Source organism: Miniopterus natalensis, chromosome 9 (genome assembly GCF_054644295.1).
Source record: "Miniopterus natalensis isolate mMinNat1 chromosome 9, mMinNat1.hap1, whole genome shotgun sequence".
Lineage (NCBI taxonomy): Eukaryota > Metazoa > Chordata > Mammalia > Chiroptera > Miniopteridae > Miniopterus > Miniopterus natalensis.
The window spans coordinates 12449561-12464748 of record NC_142089.1 but is presented as its reverse complement, the minus strand read 5'-3'; the positions used below and the strand labels follow the sequence as shown (position 1 = coordinate 12464748).

At 54.8% G+C, this 15188-nt stretch overlaps 1 protein-coding gene across 4 annotated transcripts in view; it reads left to right on the top strand.

The window, feature by feature from the left end:
• ARHGEF10L (Rho guanine nucleotide exchange factor 10 like) overlaps positions 1 to 15188 on the top strand; it is a 97189-nt gene that overhangs the window by 40997 nt on the left and 41004 nt on the right. For all 4 annotated transcript variants that reach the window (XM_087820203.1, XM_016216070.2, XM_016216088.2 and 1 more), the window contains 7 exons: positions 448 to 540; positions 1262 to 1435; positions 5988 to 6133; positions 8568 to 8749; positions 11694 to 11809; positions 12383 to 12510; positions 13219 to 13319. In XM_087820203.1, coding sequence (XP_087676329.1) covers positions 448 to 540; positions 1262 to 1435; positions 5988 to 6133; positions 8568 to 8749; positions 11694 to 11809; positions 12383 to 12510; positions 13219 to 13319 — 940 coding nt within the window. The remainder of the gene's footprint in view (positions 1 to 447; positions 541 to 1261; positions 1436 to 5987; positions 6134 to 8567; positions 8750 to 11693; positions 11810 to 12382; positions 12511 to 13218; positions 13320 to 15188) is intronic.

The window sequence follows — 15188 nt, the reverse complement described above, 5'->3', positions numbered from 1 at the left end:
GAACGAGGCCCAGGATCTAGGGGACAGGTGGGTGGACAGAGTGGTAGAAACAGATACAAGAGACAGGACAGGAAGACTCTTCTGCCCACCCTTCATCGTGGCCTGGGCCTGGCTACTTTAGTTTAAGTGGAGGGAATTGTTGTCTTGGCTACTTCTAGAGGTCCCACCTCGGCAATAAATTGCTGAATTTCCCAGTTGTGCTTTTAATCCAGAAGCTTAACATGACTGCTGTAGTTTCCCCAGGCTGAGGGGCTGTGTGGGGACCCCCATGGTGGCAGGGAGCCCTGGCCGCGGGACCAGAGAACCCCCTGGCTCTTCTCTCAGGCCCGAGGCTGAGCAGAGTCCAGGGCCCAGGGAGAGGAGCCCATCCCGGGCAGCGGCTGCACCCCGGGGCACTGGGGCCTCGCTGCAGAGGGTCAGCGAATGATTCCACCTCATCTTCAACAGCGACGGCAGGTGTGTAGCCCCGACCGCGTCACACTCTATGGGCTGATGGTGAAGCCCATCCAGAGGTTCCCGCAGTTCATTCTCCTGCTTCAGGTACCACCCGGGATTCCCCATGGTGTGAGCCTGTGGGGTGGGGGCTTCTCACCCGTCATCCCCAACCTGAGCACCTGCTGTGGATTGTGGGCGGGGACTTGCCCCACCCTGGCCCCCTCTTTCTTCACTCCTGGAGTGGAGCCCATCAGATCGGATAGCATATTTCCCATCTCCCCGGTGTGGGGTGCTGAGTGGCTGGTGGTGGGTGAGCCCGGGACTCAGGAGGGGAATGAAGGCACGTAGAATCCCAGGACCTGTGGGCTCTGGGCAGGGAGGAGATGCTCAGGGAAGGAGCTGACCTGGGCCACTTCAGGCTTCCCAGGGAGCATTAGGCCTTTCCCCCCACCCCCCAGGGCCCCGAGTCCTTGGGACACCTCTGTCAGGGGTGAGCCCTGCTGCCCAGCTGGGAAGGATGGCTGCCGGCCTAGGGCCCCAGCAGTGTCTTCCTTTCTGTCCTCAGAGCTGCCAGCTGCGAGAGTGGGCTGTCAGCATCCCGTTGATCGGTGGATCAGGAATTGGTCCACATGTTTATTTTATTTTTTTCACTCATTAGCTGTTTCTTGAGGCCATGCTCTATGTCAGGTACCACCTGTCTTGGCTGCAAGCTGAGCTTTCAGACCTGGCCTCTGTAGGGGATGTGGAGGCTGAGGCTTTGCCCTCAGCCAGGGGAGGGTCAGCTAAGGTGGGGCTCTCAGCCCTGGCTCTCTTTGGGCCCTGGCAGGACATGCTGAAGAACACCCCCAGGGGCCACCCGGACAGGCTCTCGCTGCAGCTGGCCCTCACGGAGCTGGAGACGCTGGCCGAGAAGCTCAATGAGCAGAAGCGGCTCGCTGATCAGGTGGCCGAGATCCAGCAGCTGACCAAGAGCGTCAGTGACCGCAGCAGCCTCAACAAGGTGAGTGCCGGGGCCTGCCCACCTGCGTGCCCTGTGCCCTTACCTGTTCTGCAGCCTTCACCACCTGCTTCTCCGCCTCCTGCCTCGTGGCCACCACTAGGTGTCAGTGTTCTCTGAGGGAGGGGCTTTGCTTTTCTCTGAGCCCACAGACCTTACCTAGAGGATTAGTCTCACTGGACCCTCACATTTATTGCTATTCATGTTACTCTAGGATAAGAGCTCGTCCATGTAGTTGCCAGTAAAGATACCAGAAGTGATAGTCTAGTATTGTGCTTAAACAAGTGGGCACTGGAGTCAGAGTTCGGGCTTGAATCCAGATTTTGCCACAGGTGCTCGCTGTGTGGCCTCCGGGGGAGTCATACAACCTCTCTGAACCTCACTTGCTCCCACTGAAAGGAGAATTCAAGAGTGCCTGACCCCCAAGGCAAATGAGGGAGTTGGCAAAGCAGCAGGCCCAGTGTCCTTAATACCAGGTGACTGTTGTCAGTATCAGTGTTATTTTTAAAGAAGAAAGGTGAAAAATCCAATTTGGCAATTTAGGAATATTCTGCCAAAAAAATCTTGAAAAACTTTCAAATGAGCCTGTAGAAACCCGTTTTTAAAATACAAAGCCAGTACGCCCCTCCCCCCCAAATAGTCACCTCCTAGAGTCACCTGCTAGTAAACTTCAGTCCTCTATATCTCTATGGCATGTGACATGAGCCACCTGCAGCTGTACCCAGATCTGCACCTGTGCTTCTTTCACTTATTAGAGGGTGGAAGCCGGCCCAGATGGCTCAGGGTGAGGTGGCCCCTCCCCAGGGCACATTGGTGAGAACATGGGTTCTTCTTTCGGGAAGTGACATTATGTGGGGTCATAGGGAGGTGTTCAGATCTTCTGGGGGGAAAAACGGGGAGCCTTCTGGCTCTGTGGGCCGGAAAGCAGAACTAAGGCCAGTGACTAAGGCCAGTGGGATTTCAGCCACATGGGGTGGAACTTTCTAATGGCACAGGAAGGGTTGCTGGGAAAACAGCCCTTTCCAGGTAGGACCACAGTTTACAGTATATAGTGCTCTCTAACCCACATTGCCATTTAAAAAAAAATTTAATCCTTACCTGAGGATATTTTTTTCCCATTGCTTTTCAGAGAGAGTGGAAGGGGGAGAGGGAGAGAAAGAGAGAGAAACATTGATGTGAGAGAGACACATGGACTGGTTGCCTCCCACACACATCCAGACGGGGGGCAGGGAGCGAACCTGCAACCCAGCTCTGTGCCCTTGACTGGGATGCGCTCAGACCACTGAGCAACACCCACCGGGGCCACATTGCCTTTTTTTTTTTTTTTTTAACAAAATCTTTATTGATTTCAGAGAGCAGAAGGGAGAGGGAGAGAGAGAGAGAAACATCAATGATGAGAGTCATTGATCAGCTGCCTCCTGCACGACCCCAACTGGGGATCCAGCCCACAACCCGGGCATGTGCCCTGACCTGGAATCGAACTACGATCTCCTGAATCCTCGGGCGATGCTCAGCTGCTGAGCCACGCCTGCCTGGGCCACATTACCATTATGATTTTTTTATCTTTACCGCAGCCTGTGAAGCTGGGCTGGGACAAGACAAGCTGCAGGGTCCCTTGAAATTCTAGGCTTCAGGGGTCCTACATCTTGAGACTCTCCCACCTCAGGCCATATTCAGGCTGCATACAGTAGTTTAAAAAAAAAAGAATTAGTTGCCATCCTTTGAAAATGGAGAGATATGCCATAAAATTCAGACTTGTGGATCGTCCTGAAGGATTGAAAGAGCTGGGACGCTGGCCCACTGGCCCACTTTCCTACATGGTCACCCGAGCAACAGCTGCCTGCTTCACTCAGCACCCATCCACATTTTCCCAGTGTATCATTTTCCCATGTTATCTGCTGGCCCCACAGGCATCTGGGTTTGCTTCCCCTATTCCTGAAGGAAAGAGATGGGAAAAAAAGATGGGGTAGAAGAAGAGCCTCCTCCTGGGGGGGATGTCTCCCCATCTGTGATTTGATCAAGGTGGGCATGAAGGCTGGGGGGTCATCCCTCACCTTCTCCCCGCCTCCAGGCAGGATACCCTCAGCTAGTGACACAGCCTTCTATTTTGGAATGTCGCTCTAGAAAAAGGCTTGGCCATGGCCACCTGTGCTGGTATTTAATGGTCTTTGCACTTGGGAGGATCTTCAGTCCTCTCCTTTAGCTCCTTTTCTGTGACCGTGAGGGTTCCCCTTGCCTCTGCTCACACACCTGTGCAGCTGCAGGGGGAAGAAATTATGAGGCGAAGGAAGCCCGTTTCCATAGCAGTTACTCTGGGAAGAGCCATCTGTTTCTCTCCTGCTCTGTCCCCCATGGGGACCCGGGCAGTAAGGAGTGGTGGTCACTGGCTGGAGGTTAGGAAAACCTGTTGTTGGGCAAGGAACTGAAGGCTCTGAGCCCGTTTCTCTACCTGTCAAGTGTGTGTGTGGGGGTGTTTGATGCATGTGGATGTTGTGAGGAGCATGGTGGTGGCAGCCACCATGCCTTCCCCCTGCCAGGGCCCCCTTGGGCAGTCACAGCCAGTGCTGAGACCAGCCCAGTGAGTTGTCCGTCACCCAGGGGAAAGCAGAAATGAAACTGGGTGGGCCCTAAACGGAACCATGTGGCTATTTCAAAATGTGCCTGCTCAGGACCCTCCAGGGGGATGTTTGTGCAATATCTGGGCTTTCTTTTGTTTTTTAAATCTCCCTAAGGGCAGGGGGATGGTTGCCAGAAAGCCCAGGGGACTTTCCTTTCTTAAGTTTTGGGTCAGGGCACACTTGACTGTCTTCCACGGGGCCTGCTGTCTTCAGGGTTCCAGCTATGTTTTCATAAGCTTATTGGTAGAAGTAGTGGGGATGGAGGAGCTTGGTCTTAGCAGTTGGGGGGAACCCGAGGAACCTCAAATCTTTTTCTTGTGTTAGGAGCAGTGGGGTATCCCCTGACTCCTATGGCCCAGCCAGGAGCTGGAGGGACAGCTCCTGTGGCCTGGCTCCATCCAAGCTGGGTCTCGGCAAGTCACTTCACCTCTGGGATCTTGGTTTCCACCCCTGGGGATGGGGATGGCCTCGGGACTGCTGAGCAAATGAAAAGAGAAGCAGAATATTTAGTGCCAAGCACAGTGCGCACACACAGTGGGGTTTTGTGCCGTTTGGACGTCTGTGTTGACACGAGACACGTGGTTCTTTGGAGACTGACAGGCCTTCTTTCCAGGAGAGGTTGTGGGATGCTCTACCCTTTTCCTAGTGAGGATGGGGAGGAAGGAGAGGATAACTGTTGTCCTCGGAGTCATGGGTTTTGGGAGTGAATTTTGCCGACACTCTGTCCCCCCAATATTCCCGTTAGTAAAAAGGTGTTTTCCTAGTGAGACCCTAGGTAGGATGGTAGGAAGGGGGGGCTCTTGGTGTCCAGCTTGAGATTGGTAAACACCTGTGGACATGCCTGAGGCTTGAAGGTCCTAGGCCACCTCAGAGGGTCACCTCATTGACCAGCAGATATATTCCCCACCCCATTGGGAGCCTTTCCAAGGGGAGAGCCTGGCCGAGGCTGTTCAGTAGGTCAGGGTGCAGGGACAGGACCACTTCCAGGCCAGGCTCTCCCCCGTGAGGTCACACCTCTTCATGGTGAGCTCAGTCGCAGCAGCAGCAGTGGGGACAGCTGCCGTCTAAGAGGTGTCCACCCTGTGCCATATGCCTGTCAGCTTCTTGGGTGTGCGACTTGTACTGTCACATGGGGCCCATGCTCAGAAGGGCCCACTCTGGGTTTAATGCTCTGCTGTTGCCATCTTGAAATTCTTAGTAACTTTTGAATGAGGGGAGCATTTTCTTTCTTTTTAAAAAAAATGTTTTTATTGATTTTAGAGAGAGAAGAAGGGGGAGAGAGAGAGAGAGAAACATCGATGAGAGAGAAACATCAATCGGCTGCCTCCTGCATGCCTCCCACTGGGGATCCAGTCTGAAACCGGGGCATGTGCCCTGACCGGGAATAGAACTGTGACCTCCAGGTTCATGGGTTAATGCTCTACCACTGAGCCACACTGGCCAGGCAAGGGCTGCATTTTCATCTTGCTCTGGGCTTGGTAAGTTATGTAGCCAGGTCTGCTCATGTGTACCTTGGTGACTTGAGTGGTGGAAGTTGTCACCCCACTTGACTGATGAGGTGTGGACAGGTGAAGTGACCCGCCAGAAGGCTTCACAGCTGGTGCTGGGGGAGCCAGGGCTGGAACACGTCTGTGACTCCGGGGATGGTGTCCCTGGCAGTGCTGGTCATGTGGGATTGCCATAGGGACAGGCTGCCAGTGGCTGGCTCACCTGAGAAGGATGCTGGCTGCTGGGCAGGGTGGGTGGTCAGAGAATCCAGCGTGTGGTCCTCCCCAGTGCCTCTTGTCCTGGAGGTGTAGGGCGAGGCCCCGCTTTATCTTCTGCCTCTCCCAGCCTCCATCTCCTTATAAGAAAATTCTGGGTCTTTGGCATGGTGATGTCTGTGAAACAGCCTACGTGCTTGTTGGTGTTGACCTTGCTCTGTCCCCCTCCCCCAGATGTTGACCTCAGGCCAGAAGCAGCTGCTCCTCTGTGAGACGCTGACAGAGACTGTGTACGGTGACCGCGGGCAGCTGATTAAGTCCAAGGAGCGCAGGGTCTTCCTGCTCAACGACATGCTGGTCTGTGCCAACATCAACTTCAAGTAAGTGGGCCTGGCCGTCGCCCCTCCTTGGGGACCCATTCCTGTCCTGTCCCAGGCCCTTGGCTGGCCTCTCTGTGACAGGGTCCCTTTGAACTCAGCTTAGGTCTCTGATATCCGGCTTCCTTCCCATCCCTCTTGGCCTGCTCTGTTCCTGGCCCTGGAGCTAGGAAGCACCTGGAGAGGTCATCGGGGGCCACCTTGGCCTCTGGGCAGACAGCTGTCCATGCACAGTGTGGTCTGTCCTGGAGCTCTGCCGTTGGTAACTGAGCAGCCTCCTGGGTTTGGACCACTTTGAAATTCATGAGAATCTTCCTTGTGTCCAGCCCAAATCCCAGCTGCCCTAGCTCACATAGCCCTTCCTCCGGTAGGTCTCAGCGTTTCTCAGCACGAGCCTGTGCCTTTCTCCCCACCGCCCAGAGCATCTTTTTCCAAAGCAGCCTGGTGTTCTCGTTCAGGGTCAAAGGTTGTAGAAATGCCCAGAACCAGCTGCCAGTCTGTGCCCAGGAGGGTTGGAACCCTGGATGGGGTGAAGGTGATTCTTTAGACTCGTGGCCCATGGGTTGCATTAGGCCTCCAGGAATCTTTAGTTTGGCTCCCATAAGGAATTCACACAAAGATGGAGACATTTGTCTTCTTTTGAAAATTTGAAGATCCCATATTGCCCAGGGCTACACAGGCCTGGAGCTGGGTCATGTGTCCCCTTCCCTGGGCTCGTGCTCTGCTGTTCGTCACCGCCCTCATCCACCGGTTCACTACGCATCCTTTGCTCGGCGCTGTCGGCGGTGGGGATTATGACCCTTCACCAAAGGAGCTGCAGCTGGACCTTACCAGCCGGCTCTTCTCCACTTGTGGAGGGAAATCTCTGCTCTCAGTTTTAACAGCATTTTAAAAACATCACGGAAACAACACTATGGCCACAGTAACCAAGACCCAAGAGGGAAAGCAGTCACCCGTAGTTGAATGTTCATCCCGGCCTGACTCTCCCACCCCTGCCTGGAACACACACGGGGTCAGGGTGCCCGTGGAGCCCTAGACTCGACACCTGGGGTCGGCTGTGCATTCCTGCCCGTGGCCACAGCCGGCGCAGAGTTGGGGATTGTCCATGGTTGTCCACTCTCACACTCACACTCTCACACTCACACTCTCACACACACACTCACATACTCACACACTCACACACACACACACTCAGTTGTGGATCCCGCATTCTAGAAAGGGAGCAAGCAGGATTGTTTGGGGACTTGGACACTGTTAATCCATCAGATATTTATTGAGCCCTTACTTTGTGCCAGTTCACAGGTCTAGACAAGACCCAGTCCTGGTAGGGACTCCGGCAGGGAAGCCTCTGTTCCAGGTCAATGTGGCAGTCAGCTTATGGCTGACTCATATACGCACTCACACATTCATGCACTCACTCACACACACACACACTCACACACACACAGTCACGCACTCACACACTCTTACACGCACACACTCACATACACACACACACTCAGTCACTCACGCACTCATACTCTCATACGCAGTCACTCAGTCACACACACACTCACACACACACTCACGCATTCTCACACTCACACACTCACATGCACTCTCACACACTCACACTCTCACACTCATGCACTCATTCGCACACACACACTGTTACTCACACACTCACTCACGCACTCATGCACTCACTTGCACACTCACGCACTCAGTTACTCACACACGCACTCACTCACGTACTCATGTACTCACTCGCACACTCATGCACTCAGTTACTCACACAGTCACTCACTCACGCACTCACTCACACACTCACGCACTGTAATTTTTCAGGCCCATTGATGTCCTCGACACCACATCTGATCAACACCTTCTCTGCCCACCTAGCATGATGTGAAAGTTAGATGGGGATGCTACTGGCCCACTTTGCGGGGGATCAGTTTGGGTGAATTGGGGTGAGTCCTGTGACCTGTCTGAGCATCATCTCGTCCAGAGCAATATAAGCTTCTTAGGAAGGCCGCTGTGGGAGCAGGTGACAGGAGGCTGGTGCCCAGCCCAGTAAGGAGGCCTCTGTGTGGCCCCTCTGCCCACACCTGGCCCGTCCCATTGCCAGCCCCCAGCAGCCTCATTCCCTGTAGAAACCACTCAGTAACAGTAACGACCTTTTCTTCCTTCTTGCCTTTTTCCTCAGGCCTGCCAACCACAGGTAGGGGCTTGGGGGCATTTGGGGGGCTCATGATTCTGGACCTGGGGCTGGGGCCTGAGCACTTGGTGCTTTTGCCTCATCGGCGGCTCCCTGCCCTGCCCGGCTTGGTTTTGGCCTGAGGTGTTGCGCTTGGGCTGGGAGGCGCCTGGCTGGGCTGCTGTGCGGGGGAGCGGCACGTGGGGCTGGCCCTGGGCTGGGTGCCGGTGGCCCCACAGGCCTGGTCTCTCTGTCCTGCAGGGGCCAGCTGGAGATCAGCAGCCTGGTGCCCCTGGGGCCCAAGTACGTGGTGAAGTGGAACACGGCACTGCCACAGGTGCAGGTGGTAGAGGTGGGCCAGGAGGGCGGCTCCTATGACAAGGACAGCGTTCTCATTCAGCATGCCGGCGCCAAGAAGGCCTCTGCCTCGGGCCAGGCTCAGAGTGAGTATCTGCCTGGCTGCCCCGGGGAGCACCTGCCCAGGCTTAAGGGGCCCACTTGGGGGCCCCCAGGCCAGTGGACCGCTTGGCCCAGAGACTCTTGCTGGTTTGCAGCCCCACAAACACATACCCACAATCCAGACTCCACAAGCACACGCACATCCCGCAGCCATAGCTCCACCCCACATGCTGGACAGATGCTCCTGGCCCTGCCCACTCCAGCCCCATGTGCCCTCATGCATGCACATGTGTACACACATGTGCGCACACGTGCAGGCACAAGCAACGACTTTTGAGTCAGGAAGCGTGACTTCCAGTCCCTGCCTGGCCATTGCCTACCTCCCTGTGTTCTGTGGGCAGGTGTCACCTCCTCTCTGTGCCTCAGTTTGCCCCTCTGGATAGCTAGGGGCCCAGGTGACACTCACCTTGCACCTTACACCCTCCGGGACCAGGCTCAGGGTTTCCTGGCCCTACCTGGGTCCTCCTTCCCCATCCTTACCATCCCCTCAGACACTTTGGGACTCAAGGAGAATGACAACTCGAGAGTGACGCTCGGTGGCCTCTCTCTTTGTTGTGGACTTCTTTCCATCTCCGTGGTGGCCGAGACCACTGTGCTCAGTGCTGCTGCATTAGCTTTCTGGCTGCTGTCCTGCCCTCCACCTTTGTCCCTTCCTGTCCATCCTGTACCCGTCCCCAGAGCCAACTCTTTAAAATGCAGATCAGATCTGTGCATGTCACCAACCCTCCCGAAATAGGCCGGTAGCTTCTCCTGGATCTCAGGATGAAGTTCGGGGGCCCTGACTCGGGCCGTGAGCCCCTCCTGGAGGTGCCCACCCACTGCACTTCCTCAGCCCACTCCTCCCCCTCGATCCCTGGGCTTGGCCACACTCCCTAGGAGGGGAGTGAGCACCCTCCTGCCCCAGGGCCTTCTCCTGCCTCCGCCCTTCCCAAGTGTGCTCATGCCATCTTGTTTTTGTCTACTTGCCTTTACTTATCCTTGCTCAGGTGATCCTTCCTTGGGAAGCCTTTTCTAATTCCTTTGGACTAGACCAGGTTCCCCCCCTACCCCACCCCAGTGCTCTCAAGGCCAGGGTATTGGTTGCTGGTTTGCCCCTTGGTGTGACTGTAGCCCTGCCTGGAGCTGGCTCTAGGTGGCGTTAACAAACGTTTGTTGAATGAATGAAGGGTGCTGAACCGCAGGGCCAGCAGAAAGGAGCACTTAGATGGGAGCACCTCCCACAGGCTGGGAAGGTGCTTGGCTATACTCCCTTCCCCACCGGCCAGACTCAGGCTCAGGCTCGGGGCTCTGTCCATCGCCTGACCCTGGAGGTTGCCTCATGGGACTGTCAGCAATTCTGGAAACAGGGTGATTGCATCACGCACTCTCGCCCTTGGAGGGCCGGGCCAGACAGCTGCGCCCACGTCTGGATGCTGTGTATCTTCCCCCTGGTCTGTGAGGCTGGAAGGGCTGCCTGCTTGGAGAAGCCTCCCTGGGAAGGGCTCTGGAGCCACCTTCAGCCCAAGCTCTGCTCCACTCCCTCCACTAGTCTGCCCTCACCCTGGGACCCTGGTTCAGCAACTGTTGCATCTGTGGCTGCATTGCTGAGATGAAAGCAATATGCTGCCAGACCCCCTTTAAGGGGAAAAAGAATTCTTGTTGAACCCCAGTTGGCCATGAATGACTTTTTATCATATTGTTATTCAAATGTGTGCAAATCTAAGACTAGGTATAATTGACGCCTTATGCTCATAGCCCTCGCACAACCATAAAAACCAAAACAAAAATCACAAATAGGATAAAAATGAAGCCACAAAACAATAAAATTCAGATGAACAGCATTAATTTCATGTGATGGGTGATGTTGTTTTGCTGGAACCAAATTGCTCACAATATGGATATGGCCTCCTACGGGGCAGGTTCTTTTGAGTTCCTTGCACCCATAGCGCAGGGTGCCTTATGGTGACCCGCATTTCCCACCAGCTTGCCTGTTGGGGTCCCCGCAGAGCCTGTCTTGTCATTTGTTTGGTGGGAGCCATCACTTCCCTCCCCTGTCCACCTCGCTCCCTGCTCCTATTGGTGACCCGTTGAGGTGGCCCTGCTTAGTACCAAAGCCCACGGGAGCCCTGGCTCCCTGCAGCGGAATGTGGCTTTAAAGCCATTATATCCAGGTGACTCAGGATGTGCATCTGGTTTTTAGATAATCATCTAAATGACAACTCAAAATAACTTCCCTCCCTGGGATTCCATAGATCTCAGCTTGAGAAACTGTGGCCTACAGAATACATCCCAAATGGCATTCAAGGACTTCCCCATCTAGTCCTGCTGGTCCCTGCTGCTCTGTCACCTTCTGCCCATCTCCCATGCCCCTGACACTCCATTTGTATCATCAGCAGAGATCTGGGCATCGTCACCCCGCCCCGTCACTGTCTCCTTGCTCTGATATGCTCCTCAGTACCTTCCACCGTCTGTGGTTGTAACTGACTGCTTCCCCAGTCTTCCCCTTTCCCCAGGCCATAAGCTCCGTAAGAGTAGGGACCCTGTCTGCCTTGTTCACGGCTGTCTCTCTAACACCTGGAATAGAACCTGGCACATAGTAGGTCTTCAGTATGTTTTTGAACAAGCCACAGTGCCTTTGCACTTCCATCCTACTTTTTGACAGTGCCCATCACTCTCCTGGCCCGTGAAAGCCCCTCATCTCTTACAGGCACAGGTGGTTCTCAGTCTTCTTGTCTCCTATGACCCTTTGTAGTGCTTGAGTGTGTCCTGGATCCCAGGTGGTAGACTTTACCTGTGATTGGATCTGTGTCCCCCAGTAGATAAGAGCCTGGTAATGTTTCTTTTTGTATCTCTGGTGCCATATCCCTAGGGCTACCCCTCTTCTTTTTTGCAGTGAATGGATGCTTGGGTTCTCATTCCTGGGGCTCAGCTGGGTCTCTCTCTGCCTAGGTAAGGTGTACTTCGGTCCCCCACGACTCTTCCAGGAGCTGCAGGACCTGCAGAAGGACCTGGCCGTGGTAGAGCAGATCACCCTCCTCATCAGCACACTGCATGGCACCTACCAGGTACACAACCCTGGCCCGGCCTTGTGGGGCTCCAGGCTCCTCCCTGTGGGCAGTGCCCAGACTCAGCAGGCAGACTGGGGGGGGGGGGGCTGTTCTCCTGGCCCATTCCCCTGATGGGCTGACTCTGAGTTCCCACAGCAGGAGAAGTGGCTACACCCCCTGTTGCTACCTAGAAATCTGGTGTGTGACCCCTGGTTGAAGCTCTAGTTCAGGTTGAGAGGGGCCTGGCTGCCCCGCATTTTTTGTTGTTACTGTTTTCTGCACGGTGGCCAGTCCGTCCTGTGGCCCCTTCTTGGCTTTGCCCCAGGCTGGAGAGGAAGCTGGCTAGGAGGGTGTGTCCCTCTCAAAGCAGGGGTGCCAGGTGGTACCTGAACCAAGGGCTGAGCAGCCTGCCCGCCCCCAGAGCCCAGGGGAGTCAGCCTCCTGCCTGTGGCTGAACGGGTGTCCAGGCTGCTCTCCATGACTTGTCCCCAGCTTCTCTCCCCTGGGGCGCCCCAGCTGCTGTTGGATCTGGTGTGGCTTCTGGGGAGCTAGTGAGCTATGTGTTAACTTCATTCACTTTCTCAACCCTAGAACCTGAACATGACTGTGGCTCAAGACTGGTGCCTGGCCCTGCAGAGGCTGATGCGGGTGAAGGAGGAAGAGATCCACTCGGCCAACAAGTGCCGCCTCAGGCTCCTCCTGCCCGGGAAACCTGACAAGTGAGAGCGGAGGCGCCAGCGATGAAGTGGGGGTATCCAGGGGGGCACCCGGAGCGGTCCTATTTGATAGTATCGCTGTGATGGGAATGGGTGTGTACGCACTGAGGGCCATGCCTCACACCCAAGGGGCCCCTGATGCTCCAAGGTGAGATGACAGTGTGGTGGCAACAGTGACGTCCAGCTGCCCCAAGCCTGGGCATAACCCCATTCATTCATTTCTTCATTCAGTCATGTGTCCGTTCGGCAGACGTTTACCAGGCAGCTGCCCTGTGCCGGGTGCTGGGAACAGACCCGAGTGAGACTCGCTCCTTCTTGCAGAGGCTCCCAGTCAGTCACGTGCGGGTGTCTGATAAGGCCCGTGGAAAGCTGGCCAGGTGGAGCCCTGGAAGGGCCTCTCACGTCACAGCCCACAGAGGGCCAGACACCTCTGGACTTGCTTGGCACCCAAGCCAAGGCTCCTGCAGAGTGTGGCCTGGCCACTCTGAGGGAGGTGCCTTCTTCTTGGGGCTATGTGGGGTAGAGGGACTCCTCCCCAGGGGACTGAGGCTTTGCTGGGCAGCCACCGGCCTCTCTGGCGACACTTTGATGCTCTGAACAGAACTTGCTTTTTCTCTAAGGCACATGGGTTGAGGGAAGAGCTGGGAGCTTGCCCAGGGGAAGCCAGGGCCTTGCTCCGAGCACTCACAGTCCTCGCCCTTCTCACCGAAGGTCCGGCCGCCCCATCAGCTTCATGGTGGTCTTCATCACCCCCAACCCCCTGAGCAAGATCTCCTGGGTCAACAGGTTGCACTTGGCCAAGATTGGACTCCGTGAGTAAAGCCCCAAAGAGAGCACCTCAGGGGGCAGGGGTGGGAGAGAGGAGGTTCGGGGTGTGTGTATATATGTGTGCGTGGGGGGCGTCCAGGCTCACAGGGAAGGAGGCTCCTGAGTTGGGGGCAGGTGGTGCAGTGGAGAAATAGCTGGAGTAAGGGTTCTGAGTCCTGAGACTCTGCTTAGTGACCTTGGACAAGTTGCTTCCCCTCTCCAAGCCTCAGTTTCCCCATCTATGAAAATGGCAAATTAGTGGTTGCCAGGGACCTGGGTGGAGGGGAAATTGGAGAGGAACTGCTAAGGTTTTTTTGTGTTTTTTTGTGTGTGGGAGTGATACAGTGCTCTCAATTTTGGGGTGATGGTTGCCTAACTCTTAATATACTAGATACCAGTGAAGTGTACACTTTAAAATGATGGGTATTATGGTAGCTGAATTATATCTCAACAAAGCTGTTACCAAAAAGCGATGCAGGTTAGACTAAACTGATTTTCAACCAAGGACCTCTCTATGATTTTTTTCTCCCATGTCCCCCAATAGAATACAGGTAATAGTGGACATCTATATTTACAGGACACTTCCTGTGTACAAGCATCTTTCTAAGCATTTTACACACTCCCTTCCTTTCACATTCACAGCAACCCTCAGAGGCAGGTCTGCTGTGAACCCCTTTTTTACAGCTGAGGACTCTGAGGCCCAGAGAGGTGCTGTGACTTGCCTGAGCTCATACAGCGGGCAGGGGTGGACCTGGGCAGTTGTTCCTAGAGCCCACTCTCCATCCCTGTCCATTGTTCTTCCTCCAGTTGGCGAGTGTCTGTCTGCCAAACCACATTCATTAAGTTATAATTACTTTATTTGTGTTTTTGTAAATTGACAAAAGGCCCAGGTCCTTGCCGATCAGAGCCATTACTCCCTGGGATGTACTGGAATTCTCATTTGCTGATTCCAGCCAATAGTGATGATTTTTTTGTTTCCGCTGTGATCTTTTTATAGATAAGTCTATATTTCCAATAGGTTCTGAAACATTTCCGGAAAGAAGTCAGGACTTTTGTCAATGGCTTTCATCAATTAAAAAACTATTGAGTCTCTACAGTGATTTTAGGCATAGGAGAAAAGAGCAATTACAAACACAGAAAGATCCTTGCTCTCCAGGAACTCACTGTTTATGTGGGGCAGGCAGACTTTCCACGAGGAACAAATCAACAGGGAGGGGCATGCTGTGAGGGTACAGAGCTGGCTGATGTGACTGGCATCCAGCCTGGGGGTCAGGAGTGCTGTCACAGAGGGCATCTGAGGCAGTGACATCTGAAGCCATGCAGAGCTTTGGGGAAATGATCCAGGCTTGAAAACAGCAAGTGCAAAGGTCCTGAGGTCGCCAGAACTAATGAATTGGCAGGTGGGGGCGGGGGGGGGAGGGGAAACGACAGGTTTTCCAGAATGCCAGGGTGAGGTGTATGGAACTTGTTCGGGATGAGACGGGGAGCTGTTTGTTGTAGCGCTGAGAGCTGGTTTCTATTTGAGTGGATCATTCTGGAGCTGGGCACAGAGGGCATGTGGAGGTCAGGAGGGAGCGGGGAGGAGGTTGTGGCTTTGGAAGAGCCCGGATCAGAGGCTTCTGCTCATCCAGTCCCTTCAAGGATCTGGTGCTGATGTTCCACCGGCCTTTGCTGGATGTTTCTCGGATGCCAGGAAGGTGGAGGAAGGATTTTTAAGCAGAGGCTGTTCCTGGCCCTGGCAGAAGACTATGGGAATTCTGGCCAGAGGAAAGGCTAAGTTGGCTCCCCACCTGCTGGGCCTCAGGCTCCCCCGACCCCGCCGCTCTAGCAGCAGTTGCATCTCGGGCAGATGCCTACACCCTATTTGTACACCT